Below are 17,452 nucleotides of genomic sequence, written 5' to 3' on the forward strand. Positions count from 1 at the left end.
ATTCAATATAAAACTGCTGCAACTGTTAAGTCTCATTGGACAACAATGTTTTGAAATGTTTTTATTAAAAACACACACGCGCACACACAAACATACAATAGAAAATACTCAGAGCATTGGCAGCCATACTGGGGACTGGGGGTTAATATAACCAAGATATACATGAACGGACAGTATTTCGTTAATTTCTCTTTATACAACGTGGTCATTTTCTACAAAAACTCAACAACTTGGATGAAACAACATAATCAAAAACGTTACTCAGCACTCAAACTCTTCTGTTCATTTCTTTGTTCAGTCAAGAAGATGGGGTTCTGCCACATGGCATAGGAGCTTTCAGCTTTTCTTTAAACAGTGATATCATCTACATTCAAAGATACTTTTCTTCACTGTAGTAGCAATTACAAAGGCATTTTTAATCCCAGTGTCATCTGGACACTTGTGATAAATATTTGTCAATGTCTATTGATGAGACAGGAAATATATTTTTTAAAAATTTTCAAAAATGGAAGGCCACTCTGTAATCTCACAATTGAGTGACTAAACCTTTGAAAACAAGATTATGTGATGAACAGAAAAGAGTTTATGTTGAATATTATTTTGAACATTTGAGAAGGTTGGACAATCCTCCAGAACACCACTTGTAACAGTAGATATAAAGGAAAAATCGACAATCATGTCACACTTTGGTATGACCAAATCTGTGATTTCAAATGATTACTGGATATGATTTTGTTGTCAAGTGTATTTCCTAAAAGAATGACTTTCCTGCACACATCAGGGTGTAAAAACTGTAAAGAATCTCATTTCACTTAGAGATTGACATCAAATCGTGCAATTGATGCATCGTTGAAAATTAAACTCGAATACAAGTTTGCCACTCAGCACAATGGTTGGCAATCAACTTCATCACAGATAAACGTTCAGTTTTCTTCTGGGGTGGAATCGCTGAATCAAAGTGGCTTTTCATTGTAATTCTTTTGATAAAAGACAAGCACAGGACTTTAAGGAATCATAATATGTGGAAGAAAGAAAGTAGCATAATCCTTGAGAAGTAACTATTCAGCAGAGAAAACACAGAAATACAACAATGTCTCCTGCTGAGCGCTTCCATGTCCAAACCACACAAACACCATGCGTGTGAAGCTCTTCTATAAATCCTGATCAACATGTGGTTTAGGAAGTATGACTTTATGTGCAGTTTAGCACACTGCAGTTATGTATGTGAGAGATTTACTCTGCTCGTTTCTCTTTATTGTGCCGTTTTTACGTGAACATTTTAGTTAATCTACAAACATTTACACAACAAGGTGCTGCACCAATAAAAGGTCACTTCTGTTTTAACTGCTCTTCATCATTCTGAATCCCCATCTTCTTCTCCAGGTACAAATGGTGGGTCATCAGGGCTCTGCTGCTCCTCTTTTCCTGTCGTGAGGTGCAGCTCTCTGACGGTGAGGATGCGGATGAGCATGGCCTCCATGGTGCTGTCATCCAGAGGAGTGGAGGAGAACCACAGTGGGCTGTTGGGGACGCAGCAGCGCTCGGGGTGAAGGTAGAAGAGGTTGGTGCGCTGCTTGACTGACTCAGAGCTGGATGGAACACAGTTGTTAATGACATCATGGCGACCAAGGAATTAAAGAGGTCAATGTGCAGCAATCATTTTAGTCCTAAGGCTAAGAGAGAACCATCACAAATGAACCTTGATTCTTGGACTGGTTGGACGAGACAGTCAAAAGATTTAAATTCTTATCTGTCTCTAAACAATACTCTTCCTCTTCCTAATGCTCTTCCAAAATTAAGTAACAGGCAAAATCAACCCACAGTACCCTTTTAGTACTCATTTAGCTTTCCGACTTGAACATTTCCCTTTTTTCTTAGTATGCTTCCACCACAGCTTTATACCACAAAAAACACCATACTATCAATCCCATATAGTAAAGGGAGCTCAACAGTGGAAAAAGCTAAAGGCTCGCAACTACAGAAAAATTATGCCTGATAAAATTAACCTTTAAGTCAAGTTCAACCATGAAGAGACAGAAGTTTGTTCATTGTGGTACAATACGTACCACTTGGACAGGTAGAACTCATAGAGTCTGACAGGACAGCGGAGAGGGTTCTCAGTGTTCTCCATCATCTCCAGGATTTCCTCTTTACTCTCCTCCTCCTTACGCCTCTTAGCTGGAACCTCTGGATCTGAAGAGGACACAGTACACACACAGCACACAATTTCTGATATGAATAATCCATTTAACAGTAAACTGCTGTGGTAACACAACTTGACATAGAACTCATGGTTAAAAATACTATTTCACAAAACATTTCTGTATGCCCATTGCTCAGCCTCCTCCAAAACATTCCTGTAAAAGCACAAAATTTGACAGACTGTTAAAATGCAATCACAGGGATTCTGAGACTAAGACTACTCATGTGTTTTAATAGCTTAACATTTTTGGTATGAGGGGAAAAAAGAGCATTTCATTTTGACATGCAGCCTTGATGGTACCTGACTCCGTGTCATTTATGGATATTGGGGGGTAGAAGCGCAGGAAGGTGGTCTTGGTGTAGTTCTGGTTGGTTTTGGTGCAGCGCATGACATGAGCGAAGGACAGCTGGCGGTGCTGCTCCACCGTGGTGAAGCCAAAGTACTTGCAGCAGAAGAAGAGCAGAGTGTTGAGGAGGACGATGGGGGAGTACGCCCCCAACTGTTTACAGTCCCACAGAAACTCCTCCTCCACACGGGAATGAATATAACCTGAAGAGGAGAAGATGGACCCGCTATAAATCTAATCAAATGTGGGTACATTTGTGACAAACTGAAATACTGAGAGAATAAAACTGCAAAAACATGCAGAACTCACCGCTTGCTGTGATTGACGGCTTGAAACCCCTCAGCATGTTAGTGAACTCAGTGGAGAACTTATTGTAGAACCGATCCATGAATATGTTCTCCACACGACCATTCTCAAACAGGTACTACAGACAGGCAAAAGGTTACAGGGTCATTTTCAAACAATTAGAAGAGCAGATATTTATTTCACTATAGTAATTTGCTGCTGCACCAACCTTCTCAGCAGTTATCAAGCAACGTCAGCCAAGTAACAAGTTATTCTTCAACAAAAAACAGGTCTGGTTACTTGTGTGGAAAAAGGTCTTACCTGTTGAATACCGAGGCAGAGGTAGAACAGGCTGTCGGGGGAGTAGGGCTCTCCATTTGGTCGTTTCACCTCATTGATGAAGCAGCACAGGCCATAGCTCAGCTCAGCAGTGGTGCACTGAAGAACATCCTCCTTCAACTCCATGGGACGAGCTGAAATCAAGATATAAGAAGCCCAAATTATCTTTAGGAGTTGGTTTGTCATTAAAATGTCAAACTGTATATAAAGAATCCGTCCTAAGATATATGTGAGGATGACTGGGTGAAAGGATGATTTTCTCTGTAGCAATCTGAAGTGAAGGAACTATCATGGTCAGTTCAGTGATTGAATTTAGTGTACATCCAGACTTACAACCGAAGCGTGGCTTCTCTAGGTTGGTTTGAGTTTGCCTCCACTGGATCCATCGCTTCCAGGCGTCGACGCCATACTGACTCTTCAGCTTTGGGACATCTAAAGCCTTGGCCTTGTTCGAAGAGCCTTTTTGAGAGGACGCTTCAGCTCCCTTAGACAACCGCTGTGACTTACGACCCTTAGGCAAAGTAGAGAGAGAGAGGAAGTTGCATCATGGCTATGACTGGGGTGAGAAAAAGAAGTGATGAGCAAGCCCAAGCTATTCTCTCTCTCGCAGATGGTTATTACCAGTATCCTAACTATAAATGTCTTTTAGAACAAATGCACAAGGAGCAGCTCATCCCTTTTCCCAGGAAGTTACCTTCTTTTCACGGGCTTTCCTGTGAGCTTGTCGACGTCGTGGAGCAGCAGGTGGAGGGCTCGGGGACCGCTGGGAATGCTCTCTGAGCCGAGCTGTTTTCTCCAGTATTTCTGGTAATGGCACCACATTAAGCATTAGACCAAGCACCCCAAAGGCAAACCGGTGTTTTATGAGGAAGTTGGCATTATTTAGGATAAAGGCTTGATGTTTTCTTTCCAGAGGGCACACGCAAAACGTCAACTGGACTCTTCAAACACGGGTCAAGATGAGAATAAAACTCAAATGACCACTGAACATTGAGAAGTTTGTTCATGCACAAGTTCGAACATCTCATCTCCTCACCAACAGTGACATCAGCTTCGATGTCCATGGGAGGCGTTGCTGGAGGTGGGGCCTCTGCATAAGACTCGCTGGACACGCCCACAGGGATGTCCAAGTTCGGGTTGAGCTTCTCATGGGAGTACAGTTGACTGGGAGACCTGAGACCGGCATCTGAGGAGGCTTCCTCCCAGTTGTTGAGGAAACTGGCTAAGTCGTCTGTGTCCAAGTCATCGCTGTAGTTACTGGTGCGGTCTGTAAACATGAGAGGAACCCGTCATCCCATGTGATACATTTTCTCATATTGTAAGACAGTGAAAAACACCACACATTCCACATTCCAAATTTCCACAAAGCAAAGTAACTAAAATGTTTCCACCCATTCTTAAACTTCCAAAAAGCTATGAATATGGTTTGCCTTACCATCTGGAGCAGATGCTTCTTGTCTCACTGTCTCCTTCTCCACCACTTTCTCCTTTGGTCTCTCCTTTTTGTCATCTTTCTCATCTTGTTCTGCAACCATCTCAGCCATGAGGATGAGCTCTGCTTCGTAGGGGTCAGACGGGATCTTTTCCTTGATCTCCTGGATGGTTTCCACGATGCGTTCAGCACTGTCCATTGTCACAGGAAGGAACATGGGCACAGGCACCTGTGGCAGAGGAAGAACAGCCTATGAGGATCTGTAATGAAGACGCAGTTACTGATTATGAACCGTTCCTGAGACTGATATGATCCATTTAGATCTAATGTTGCTGTATTAACCCTAAAGCAAAAACAGAGGTGGCTGCAGTGTTTGACGCACTGGTAATGGTAGGCCCACAGTTCTGGGGGTACACTGGGTGTACATGTTCATGGGTACAGGAACATACACTGGCACTGGGACAGGAACAACCATGACTTTAGGGAAAATGTCATCTGGAGAAGGAAGAAATAAACAATGTCAGAGTTTTATAAAAAGAGGATTTGAAACTGAGCAAATGTTTCAACACTGGCAACATTATAGTGTCTTCAATGAGATATAAAGACATGACAAGTATTCAGTTGGGACATGGAAAATTTTGGGGTCAGTACATTCAAAAGTGGATACGTTCCTTGGACTCAGTGGATTCAGTTTCTACACACACAACATCTCAGTGAAATCTGCAGCTGGTCCCTGCAGGTCATCAGCAGACTGTAGAGCTGAGATGTCGTTTACCATTGAAGCACTGGGTATCCAGAAGCTGCTTTTACCTGTTTGTGCTTCGCCATCGACTGTCTGTGTTCTACAAGAGACCCCTTTGTTCTGCACCAGCGGTCTACACAACAGGGCTTTGTTCTTCAGGATTTTTGGAGGGTGAGTTTTCACTGCGTCCGTCTGAATACTGATCTGAGGGACCGACAAAATGACAACAAATGTACAAACAATGAGCCTCAATCTCACCGATGGTTGTCTCTAAAGGCATGTTCTGGCTGTACCAACTGCACCAATAACTCAGTTCTTCACACCGGACACAGACTGACAGTTAAACCGCTCAGGATTTTTGTGATTCATAACAAAAAAATCAATTCACTTCAAATTATCTTCTACTGAACTGAAGAATACATCTTTATATAAACATCCTTTAATTAGTCACCTGTCTGTATAAATAAAAGTTTCTATATAAGACACATCTTACATGCAAACAACTTACATTTCCAGAGCTCTTTGGTGGAAAGTTAGAGACTGTGCCTGTGGAGACAGAGGATGAAATGTTTACAGTAACAAATGGTTGAATGAACACACTGTAAGTTACACAGTATATAAATACTTGTGTATTTCTGTGTGTGTGTGTGTGTGTTGCTGTGTACTTTGCTGGACTGCTTGGTCAGATGCATTGGATTTTCCTGTCAGAGGGCCTGCAAGCGAGACGACGTTGGCGATGACAGGTGTGGCCTCCCCTGTGCCTGCAGATCCAAGAAAAAAAACAAAGTCAGTATGCTGATCAGTTTCTTGACATATTAATTAAAAAGTCAGGATTAAAAACCACAACACATTAAAACAAAACTTGAAATGACAACAATATAACACACCTTTGCAGACTTCACCCTGTGTGGCCTGATTTTCACAGCAAAACTGCAGCAGACAAGTCAAGTCACAGAAGTGTTTGACCTCTCCCAGCATGGCGAGACTCTGCTTCAGTTTCCCTTTGCGGCTGCAGGTGTCACACTTTGCAACCTGAGAGAAAAACAGTGAGACAAAGCTTACCTGGGCCTGAGCAAGATCATCATCACCACCACTGCCTGAGTGTAACTTCTAACCAGACTGATTCTTGCTTACGTGGCAGAAGAGCATGGTGTATCTGGACCTGCAGTCCTCAGAGCAGAACTCCTCGGTCGAGCCTCCATACTGCGCCGTCACCAGCTTCTTGGACACGGAGTGGCAGTAGACGCAGGAGTGACAGTGTTTCCCCCAGTTTTTAGTCAAATCGTGTCGAAAGAGGAGCTTACAGCCTGCGGGGAGGGAGAGGATCGGTTCTAGGTAATAGAACTTTCACATAATTATAAGCTTTGATGGTACATGTCCAGAGAAACTAAGGTAGAAAACCCATCGTTACTCCATGGGTTATTCCGACATCTGCTTACCGTCGCTACAGAAGAAGCAGTCCTTGTTGTTAATCCTCTTGGCGTCTCTGGTGATCTTCTCCATCTTACAGTATTCACACAGCGATGTCACAAAGTTGGCTTTCTTGAATTCGAGCGAACAGTCCACGCTACACACGAAAACCATCTTGTCCTGCACTCACAGAGTTGGTATAAACGATAAATCAGCCGTACGCAGAAATGTTATTATGTCCGTCAAATCTAAATACAAAAATTGCTGTTACTAAAGGAAAGCGGTTTGTTATTACCCAATTAAAAATTCATTCTGCCACCACAGAAATTCCATTTTCACTTTTCAAAAATATTTATCAGTTACTTTTCAAAATCTACATAAAATAAACTCAACAGACAGCAGAAAATGTCTCACCTTTAAAGCATATGAATCCTTTTATTTCTCTTTCTTTTAAACAAATTGAATAAAAGTTATGGGCAGGACTATAGCTTTAAATTCATCATATAATAGATTGAATTCCACAAATGTCAAACTGTCATCTGATCAGTGCGTTAAAGAAGTCACTCTCTCGTTTTTAATAACACACACAAATTACCTTGATCTGGATGAGTTCAGGTTTAAAGGTTATGAGGCGGTTGCACTGCGAGCAGTTCAGTTTCTGTGGTTCTTTGGGCACATCTCGCTGAGGCTGGACAGGAGTGATGGCCTGGATTTGGGTGGATCCGATGGGTAACTTGGTGAAAACGTTCACCTTATTCTGGGACTTCTTGAACTTCTCCTGAAAGTGAAAGCGTGTGCATTCAACCCTCCATATTTAAACCACGACTGTCAACTATTCGTCCCCACCCCATCGAGTGCTCCCATTCAAATAAAGTACACAAACTTTTGATTTCCAATATCATCTGACAGCAGCATTATGAAACCTCGTACCTGAAAAGCCATGACACAAGGTAGAGTGCAGAAGTTCCTGATGGAGGTGTCCGACATGGCCAGGTGGTAGGCCGGCACTGTGTTTTTCGCACAGCTGTCACAATTCAACCGAGCACCTGTGGAAAATGAAGGAAGTTTTATTTAAAAGAAACACATGTTTAAAAGTGTAGTGCTTAATGCCAACAGCAAAAAAACAGTCCCAAAAACATGTTGTCTGGTACCTGAGGCACTGACAGTCTGGACCTTGAACGCCATCACACAACTGCTGCTACAGAAGAGATTCACCGAGTCATCGCTGTTCTTGCTGTCAACCATGTCTGCCAGCAACCGAGAGGTGCGACACATCGTACAAGGCTGGTTTGTCTTAGTTTTCTATGATGAGGTTTGGGGGAAAGAAAAGAAATGCTTAGCTGGACAGACAGTGTGGTTTTGTCATTATGTGAACTCACACGACTCATTCTGCCTCTCTGCAGAACCTGCAACATTAATGCTCACGCTGAACGGATGAACTGACGACATGGGGGTTCACATACAGAACTCTGCGGTGCACAGTGAACTGGTTTAATACCCTTGTGCCTGTAGCAGAGGTGACAGAGGCTGTACTGCAGTGCAAAACCACAAAACGACTGATACCGCAGAGTGTGTATTGTTAATTTAATGTGTGTACCTGCCAATGTCTGCTGGTGTTGCATGTGTTGAAAGTCTGTAGAGTCCAAGTCAAATCTCCCCATGTGGACAATAATACTTGCCTCGCCATACGGACTACATACACTGGGTGTAATCTGCACCAGTGTGACTCGAATACCCGTGAGCGTCTTTCTTTTAACTTTAATTTCATACCTCTTTGTACTTGGCCAAACACTCTGCATTGCACACAGTTTTGTTGCTGCCTTCCATCTTCAGCATCAGGGGTTTGTTGTGGCAGTAGGAGCCGCAGTTTGCACAGCCGGCCATGGACAGGTTGTTTACCGTTCGGAAACGTTTAAAGCAGGCGTCGCTGCAGAGCTTATGGACAGCACCGCTCAGGATCACCTCGTGTTTGCTCTGCAGGAGGGACGGCAAACAGTGTTTCTTATTCCAGAGATGAATTCTTTCACTTGTAGTGTGTGTAGTTCACAGGTTCAGTGTGGAAAAAGGTTGTGTGTACTGCTTCTGTGTTCTTATATACAGGAATTTAACGCACACTTTTTAGACAAAACTATTACTCAATTAATCGAGAAAGCAACTGGCAGATTTACTGTTAATGAAAATGATCACTAGTTGCAGCCTTACAATGCAGTATCTGGTGCACATGCTGCAGAGTGGCTGCGGTGCTATTGGTTGCGGTGGTTTTTTGGCGCCGGCGGACATGCTGTAGCTGGCGGCATGTTTCTTGTAGTTGAAGGCGGTCAGGCAGTTCTGGCTGCAGAACTCCTTCATGGTTCCTTTAGCATCTGGAGCCAGGATGACGTCCTGAGGCCGAAAGATCAACCTGAGACAAAGACAAGGAGGTGACATCAACGTGGGTACATTCAGGAACAGCTCATCTGGGTCATGAACTCCGACAAAATTAAGTTAATCATACATAGAATCAAATACTCTGCATTTCCTTAACTGTCTAAGGCAAAGCAAGGTAAGGCAGCTTTATTTACTGCATGGACAGAGAACTTGGACAAAACAACACATTCTCAAGTCTAGAGAGATTATGTTTTTCCCCGATGAACTCACTTTTGGCAGTTGTGGCAGATCTTAATGGTTTCTTTGACCGCGGGCAGAGAGGTGGTGAGGCAGGAGGTGGAGCAGAAGAGAGCTGGGGAGCCCTTCCTCTGGAAAGCGGTCTGTCCCTTCATCAGGCTCTTCTTGCAGTGGGAACAGGACATGTGCAACATTGACGGGTTGATGGTGGGCAGCGTCTGTGATTCGACAGTGGGGGTCACAGAGAAGACCGATCCAATCCTCAAGTCGTCCTGTCAACAGCAGAACGGTGAGGCAGAGGCCAGAAGACAACATTTGTGGATGCAATGCAGCACCAGGATTGGTTTTGTGCTTTAGAACATTACCACGATGAAACGTTCAGAATATAACATTTCGACTTTGCCTCTTGAGTTAAGCTGGAGAACAGCAACCAGCAAATCTGGAAATTAATTTTTAATTGTATAATAAAATCATCTTTCCCCACTAAGCTCAAAACTTCCAAGCTAACACTTCAGTCACTCTCTTTGTTAGCACTGTCAACAAACTCTGAGCTCTTCAAGTTTCCATTGCATTAACACAAAAAGTGAAATGTCTGAGAGGGGCTTAGCTTTTAAAATCTTCACAAAACGATGTGCATCCTACCTTTGCAGTATTGGGCTCATCTTTCACGCTTGCTGTAGATGTAGAGGATATTAGGGCTTGTTCGTACTCATCATCTGCAGGCTCATCCTTCACTTTCACCAAAGGTGGTGAAAGAGAAGACTTGATTGGCTGAGAGGGATCATTTAACTGTTCCTCCAATACAGAAAAAAGAAAAAACAACCACAACATTAACTGATGCTGTTCAGCTAACAGGGTGACATTACAGCCAACAGTTTTCTTTTGTTCTTAAACTATATTAAACTAGAACAGCTGAACAGTGCAGATACAAGCAGCTTTAACCCCAAACGTGTCACCCTGAGGCAGCTTTTCTGGCTTATACTTACAGTGTTTAGCTTAACTACTTTCATCCCGTTGATCGTAGCTGCTGGAGATGAACTGTCCCTTCCTACAGGAACACGAGCAACATGTTAATTGGTTCGCTGTGAATAAGAGCACCAAGTGAGTCATGAAGAAAATAAATAAATGTAGAAAATCCTCATCCATTACACCAGTGGCAGAGAAATAAGCAATGTAATCAAATGGTCTTCCAATGGACATCCAGAAATTCAAAATCAAAATTTAACCAACACCAGCTACGTTTTAACTATAGGGTGTAAGGAAATATCAAGCTTAAGATGCTCCAGAACTACCAGTTCTGATTTCAGTAGCCCAAAACCCCCATTCGCCTTTGAGGACACTCACCTGTACCTGCCGTAGCTTCAGATGATGGAGACGACCTCGACTGCACCGAGTCCGATGCTGCTTTCATGTCCTCCACTTGGTCCTCCTCTGTGGGTGGTGGTATTACAGTGGGCTTGACATCAGCTTCCTCCATAACTGAGTTACTGTCCTCTGCCAATGAGGCTGTGTGGGGAATTTTAAATATATAAATCAGTGGGATTCTGTAGAGCTTTTGAAGCAGCAGAGCAGCTTGTATTTCTGTAGTTCGCCCCGTGACCCTGACAGAGTGACGACAGTTACGTGAACATGACTGCATGTTTATTATCACTGTCATGTCCGAATGAACCTGAACAAACGCCTGTCACTTCTACTTAAAAACCATGATGGATAAAGTGACAAAAAACAAAAATGCTTGAAATGTATGACTCATGTCTCTTGCACAGAGAAAATAAAATTACAGCAAATCGTGGCAAGAACCAGTTTTAAGTTCAGATTCTCCATGTGTGAGGTCCCCTCAGTGTGTGGAAAAACAGATCATCAGAGCCTTTACCTTAAAGCTCCAGTCTAAAGGATTTAAGGAGCAGAAATTGAATATACAGAATTATATTGTCATTAATGTATAATCATGTGAAAACAGAGAATCCTTATGTTTAGAATGAACCTTTTATATCTACATAAGGAGTGGGACCTCTTCCAAGTTTCTGCAGTAGCCCAGAATGGACAAACCACACACTGACTTTAATAGAAGCCTTTTGAGTTTTTTGGTTTTTTGCACCTTAAACAGCTACAGTGGAGGCAGGTGAGATGAGGAATGTCCAGTTCATCAGTAAGTACAGATTATATGTCTATCTCTTTTCCTACAAAACATGTTTTTTCTTTCGCATCAGTAAACTGTAAATGTTTCTCTGCATCATGAACATGAGATTAAAGAGATTAAAATCACAGAGCAGCAAACCTGTGTTTGAAATGGCAGGCGACCAGCTGCTATCCACATCCATCAAACTGCTGTGTTCCTCCTCTTTCATCTGAGCTTCCTGTTCCATCTGATCCACTGTACCAATGTCCATCATCTCATCAAGGTCGTCCATTGTAGAAACCCTCAATTTACCGGGTGCAGACACCAGTTCCTGTTGTGTGTCGATGTCTGGGTCCTTCTTTACACCTGTGTTTGTTATTTCCTTGTTGTGGTCAGATGTTTTGTCCATATTTGAGTCCTCACTGACGTCAGTTTCTGCAGGACTTTCCTTTAAACTGTGGTCCTTTACTGCCACATTTTCTTCATTTAACTCAAAGTCTTCCTCGGCTTTCACCTCAGTACCCTCTTTCTCAGTCTCTGACGTGCTTTCTGGCTCACCACCTTGAACCAAAACTGTGCTGACTGCCTCTTCTGCAGAGAAAGACGACTCTGAAGGACAAGGATTTACAGGAGAGGGCCCCACAGTGGCCTTGGCTCCATTATAATCAGTTTTGTTACTTTCAGTTACTTTTTCAGCAGCAAAGTTATCCTCCTTTCCATGTTCAGAGTGTCTAGGAGAAGGTCCATGAACAAGCTCTGGGTCTCCCACATCCACTGATACTCCTGGCTCTGAAACAGTTTCCAGGGAATCTCCGCCTGTCCCCTCCGTTACCTGTGTCACACAATAAGCAATTAGCACTCTCTGCAAAGCCACAACACTGATATTTTTGTTATCACAATATTGCAAGTGCGACAATAAGTTTTTCTGTAATAAATTTTGTCAGCTACATCGTGTCACAATATCTGTCCTTGACAGTTGCCTTGTGGATATCTAAACTGAAAGACAATTTAATGCTTATTAAACTTAATGCTATTTGCCCACTTTTTTCAGAGATTAACACAAATTTCTATTATAAAAGTTCACAACACTTGACTATGTGTATACACACAACCATTTTTTTTGTTTCAAACTTTACATAATGCGGTCATATAACAGACATTTAAGATAAGATAAGATCAACTTTATTGATCCCACAGCGGGGAAATTCATTTGTCATGACAGCTCACAAGCACAGAATAGAGTGCAAAAAGCAAAAGTGTGCAAAACAGTTTGAAAAACAAAAAGAGTTATAAGCAAACACTGTACAATATGCTGCTATAGAGGCTATACACATAGCATAGTGGTGGAAGGTGATGATTGTGGTAATCAGCTGCAATGACAGCGTCATGGATAAATAGGCAGTTTTAGTTTTTACTAGAAAAGTAGGTTTCACGATTACTTTACATTCCCACTGCACAAAATCTAGTCCTGCAATGAGCCCGTTTAAAAGCTGCACTTAACTTTGCCACTGGGCTAGCCTATATGTAATCATAGCCACAGACATGCATGTATAAAAATAGTAGAGGATCATAAAAGTATAAACTGATATTAGCATACGTTTGCACACATTGGCAGTTGAGCGTTAATTAAACGATATTTAAACGTTATTTTCACGAAGACAACGCCACATTAGTTAGCTTGTTTCTGACATAGCAACACCGCTCTTGCAATGTAAACACAACTAGCGTTACTAATGCAACACCGCTTATCAAACAGCTGCAGCCAAACTCCACTTTGGAAATGAGGGGTTCGTTTACCTGAGCCTGAGCCGCTTCCTTTAGTTCAGCCATGTTATGGTGATATGTTGACAAATTACATGACCTATAAATAAGAGAATTAGCTCATCGTTCGCTAAGCTACGGCTAGCCCGCTTGCATATCTGCACACCTCTCTGCCTGTCCGCTAGCTCGCCAGGATTAGCCAGCCTTTATCGCGTAACGTCAAACATATACATGTATTTCCACACACCACAACAACTAATCACGATGTACGTGTAAGAACTGCTCGGGTTAGGGTTTTGCTGGATGTTACCAAGGTCTTCATATGATAATGTTAACAGGAATGTGCAGTAAACAGCCGTGACAACGTGCAGAATGTTACCGCGCCAACGACTTGGGCAGACAGGACTTGATTGGTGGCCAGACGTTGGTGTCCATCGCCAGTTTCCGTAGCCGCCATGTTTGCTCCAAAATCCCTGGATTTGGCCAAAGACGCTCCAAAACAACTTTCAGAACCGTCTCCGGGTTGAAAAATAAAATGAAACTTTTAAAATAGGCTCTGCAGCCGTGGACTAGTTTCCATGTTCTTTCTTGATACCCTGCTACATTAATTGCGTCCAGACTGTCTTGTTGCGGAGCGGCGTCTTCTTCATTTGTTGACTTTTTGGCAGTAACCAAACCTCGGTCGCTCGCTATCACCCCCACTGATGTTACGTGCGCCGCTTTCAGTAAGATAAAAGGCCAAGTGTTATAAAACACAATTAGCAAAAAATAAGAAATGACATTGATAATAATCCCTCCTTCCATAAACTTGATAGTAGAGCCCCCACATAACATGTTTTGGAGTTGTGCTGACACAGACTTTGCCCAACATACAGAATTCAGTCCAGTAAAAAAAAAGTTTATTTAAAAGTTTATTTGTTTGTTTTATTTGTTGTCTTTTTTACATTTTAAAACAAGTCACCAGCTTCTCCGTTTGTTAGGAGAATGCTGAAATGCAGTTTTGCTGCGAAGCTCCGGAAATGTTTTGTGAACAAAGAAACGTCACCCAGATGTCCATCTACGTGGGGGTGGGTAGATAATGACAATGCGTTTTCATTTTGGGTGAACTTTTCCTTTAAGTCAGCATTCGATTCTGTCTGATATCCAACGCGTATTGTATCTAGAATGGGGTGGCAAGCCAACTTCATTGGCTTGTGATTTGCTGATAAACACAAAGAAGAAGAAGAACAATGAAGCCCAAATTAAATGTGCACAACATACTGTATTTACATGAACACATGCTTTAATACCAAAACTCTGCTTATGATTTGCAGAGCTGTCTACAAGATTGTGACTTCAACAGGAGTAGCAATGATACAAACTACATTAATTTACTACAAAATATACTAAAATCTCTGGTTCTCAATTGTAATGTAAATGCCCTCATCTTTAGGCTGGAGACACTGAAAATGTAATGTACTAAGAAACCCTTATTAATCTGAACATCCAAGCTGCATTAAGACATGCACAATATGACCAAAAGTATGTGGACAGCTGAACATTCCACATATATGTGATTGTTGAACACTTCATTCCAAGATTTCACACTTTAACATGTTGCTACAATGGCCTCCACTCTATACTTTGGAAACTGTCGACAGACATTTGCTCCCATTTAGCCACAACACCATTAATGGGTTCCAACACTGATGTCAGGTGATAAGGCTTGGCTCACAGTCTGCGTTACAGTTCATCCCAAACGTGTAGATGGACTGAGGGCTCTCGGTCAAGTTCCTCCGCACCAAACTTTAAGGAATTGATGGGTCATTTTGTCACATTTTAGCAGGAAAAGGGCTTCCCCAAACAGCTGATACTGAATTCTAAGTGTTTGCTGAATTATTAAGATTTCCTTTGCTTTGAACAAATCAAATAATAAAAAACAGCACCAGACCCAAAATACACAAAATGTTTGCAAACAGGGCTTTCCATGTACTTTTAGCCACATAGCACAGCCATGGGAAACATCTGTTTAGTGGTATGTAACTGTCTTTGGTGCCCCCTGCTGCAGCTTCAGAGAAGTTATCTTATAGTCCAACTCATCCATGAAGCCCTCATCCACAGATTCACTGTCTACCTCCTCTCCCTCAGCCTCTGTTGGCAGAAACACGTGGAGCTGAGTGCGAGCTGGACCGGCGGCAGCAACCACTGGGGGGTGTTGACTGCAGGTCGGAAGGCAGGGCTTCCCAATGATAGACAACGGCTCCCCCTGAAATGATGAGTTACGATACTGCATCACTGAAGGTCGGAGGTCACCCTGTGCCATCTCTGTGGTCAGGACCGGGTTGTGTGAATGACGCCTCACTGGTATTGGCTTTGAGCTGGGCTGGATGGCCTGGGAAAAGTGAATAAAAGCGGGTCTGATGCAGCTTTGGACCTGCTGGGGGGTCTGCTGCTCACAGGGCTGGGTGGTCCGGGATGGGTGGCAGGTTTTGTAGGGGAGCAGGACTGATGACTTGGGAAATGAAGAAGGAGGTGGAGGTCGTTTGTGTGAAACACTGGGACGAAGGTTGCTGGAGAATCCCTCATTTGGGGTGAGGAGGGATGGCTCACTGAGGCTGTGAAGACAGGCAGAGTAAAAAGAGAGAGACAGCATTGGAGGGGTTAGTGGTACAAGCAGTTTCAGGAATATATATTATTATCAATAAAAGCATTGCTCTTACTTTAGGTCTTAGTTTTAGTTTAGTTTTCCACATATTTGGTGAGAAACAAAAATTTGGCTTACTGGTGAGGACAGTGAAATCAGACAACTCAGTCTCATGAGGGCGCTTCAAGGGAAAGTCGTGAGGTACATTCTCTGGGATCCAAGAATGTCTTTTCCAAATCTTAATGACTGTTTAAATATTTCCAGTTTGGCCCAAAGAGGTGAACTCATTGGCCGACATTGCTATCTGTAGAGCCAAGCAGCTATCGTGACTACCAAGTCAAACAAATAATCCTTCCTCTTCATTTATTGGGTGGTTACTGAAAACCTTCTCTGCTTGGGTGAGCGGAGGCCATAAAATACTAGACAGCAAGGGACATTTGTTTGTTTATGTGTGCCTCACTCAGGTTTCTCCCTCCTCTGAGTGAAGCTGTTGTGTGTGCTGCATCAGGTGATGGATCAGCTTCCACACCTGAGATTTATGACACACTGGTCCCTGGCCTTCTGTACTCAAAGCAAACCAGGGGGGTCATAGAAGTAGCCTACATTATGCTATCAAAGTGGGACAGACCAGAGAGGAAACAATTACACTGTAATTCCAGTCAAGCGTTGAAGCTGCACTTTGACAGGCACTTTTGGTGAAATGAATAGCGGCGGCAGTGGAGATGGGATAGTGGAGATGACATACAGACGATTAATCACATTCAAACAGGAAGTAGGGGGAGTAGAGGGAAACAGCAAGTCAACAAAATGCACCTACTAGCACTTCTTAAGCTTAGATCCAACTCCTTACAAAATCACATCTGGTTTTGCACTTTAGTTTTTATATCGACTGCACATATGAGATTTAGCATAGCTTTACAGATGCTGCTGGACATTCACGTTCGCTGTTTCCCTCTGTTTGTTTGTATGTTATGCTAAACCAACAAGATGCTTGCTGGAGATTTATACTTAGATACAATTAGAATTAGATATCAGTGGTCGAAAAAACTATTAATGGAGACAGATTAGACTCAGGGAAACACAACTGAAAACAAAGAAACACAGAGATAATTTATGTCCTTAAACAAATCTAAATGCTTTTAAAAATTACCTCCATAGAAAACATTTTTTGTCAGCAAGAAAAATTCTGTGAAATCCTTCCAGCTGAAATTTGATGTGCAGCTCACCTGAGACGAGCCACGCGGCTCTGCCTGTGAGGCCCTTTGGCTACCAGTGAGGGCAGCCTCAGAGGGGTCCCCCTACTTCCTCCAGCTGGGGCTTGAGGGTGTACAGAGCTGGTGAGCAGATACGTCTGAACCAAGGCTCTGCTCGTATGGACAGCTCTCTGATGCCATAGTCCACTGAGGTCCATGCCGAAACCGAGCACGACTGTTGGGGGCGCAGCTCCAGTGGTGCCACTCATCAGCGTCTGAGTCTGTGTCACACCTGGAGGAGAGTTTACCTGGTAGTTAAAGTCGATGTAACTGTGTGGCCCTACAGATATACAGACAGATACTGAATGTTTCTCTTGCAGGTGAAGCGATTGACT

The 17,452-nt window shown here is 42.9% G+C and overlaps 1 protein-coding gene across 3 annotated transcripts; it reads right to left on the bottom strand.

Moving 5' to 3' along the window:
* Window positions 1-48: 48 nt before the first annotated feature.
* Window positions 49-13,970, bottom strand: LOC124074834 (zinc finger MYM-type protein 4-like). 3 transcript variants are annotated; one of them, XM_046418133.1, is made up of 27 exons: window positions 13,621-13,970; window positions 11,640-12,312; window positions 10,706-10,867; window positions 10,348-10,409; window positions 10,004-10,156; window positions 9,395-9,633; window positions 8,960-9,158; window positions 8,528-8,731; window positions 7,909-8,059; window positions 7,688-7,803; window positions 7,353-7,535; window positions 6,787-6,937; window positions 6,482-6,654; window positions 6,235-6,379; window positions 6,013-6,117; window positions 5,856-5,893; window positions 5,416-5,551; window positions 4,988-5,100; window positions 4,609-4,834; window positions 4,210-4,440; window positions 3,868-3,977; window positions 3,507-3,684; window positions 3,156-3,307; window positions 2,859-2,973; window positions 2,504-2,752; window positions 2,067-2,193; window positions 49-1,589 (listed from the first exon to the last, which is right to left on the bottom strand). In XM_046418133.1, exons 1-27 carry the CDS (start codon window positions 13,696-13,698, stop codon window positions 1,355-1,357), a joined length of 4,704 nt encoding a protein of 1,567 aa, XP_046274089.1. In that variant the 5' UTR covers window positions 13,699-13,970; the 3' UTR covers window positions 49-1,354. The 3 variants fall into 3 exon arrangements, with proteins under 3 accessions (XP_046274089.1, XP_046274088.1, XP_046274090.1); XM_046418132.1 differs by having other exon boundaries at window positions 10,004-10,159; XM_046418134.1 differs by lacking the exon at window positions 13,621-13,970 and adding an exon at window positions 13,278-13,614 and having other exon boundaries at window positions 10,004-10,159.
* Window positions 13,971-17,452: the final 3,482 nt, after the last annotated feature.

This window comes from Scatophagus argus, chromosome 17 (genome assembly GCF_020382885.2).
Source record: "Scatophagus argus isolate fScaArg1 chromosome 17, fScaArg1.pri, whole genome shotgun sequence".
NCBI classification, from domain to species: domain Eukaryota; kingdom Metazoa; phylum Chordata; class Actinopteri; family Scatophagidae; genus Scatophagus; species Scatophagus argus.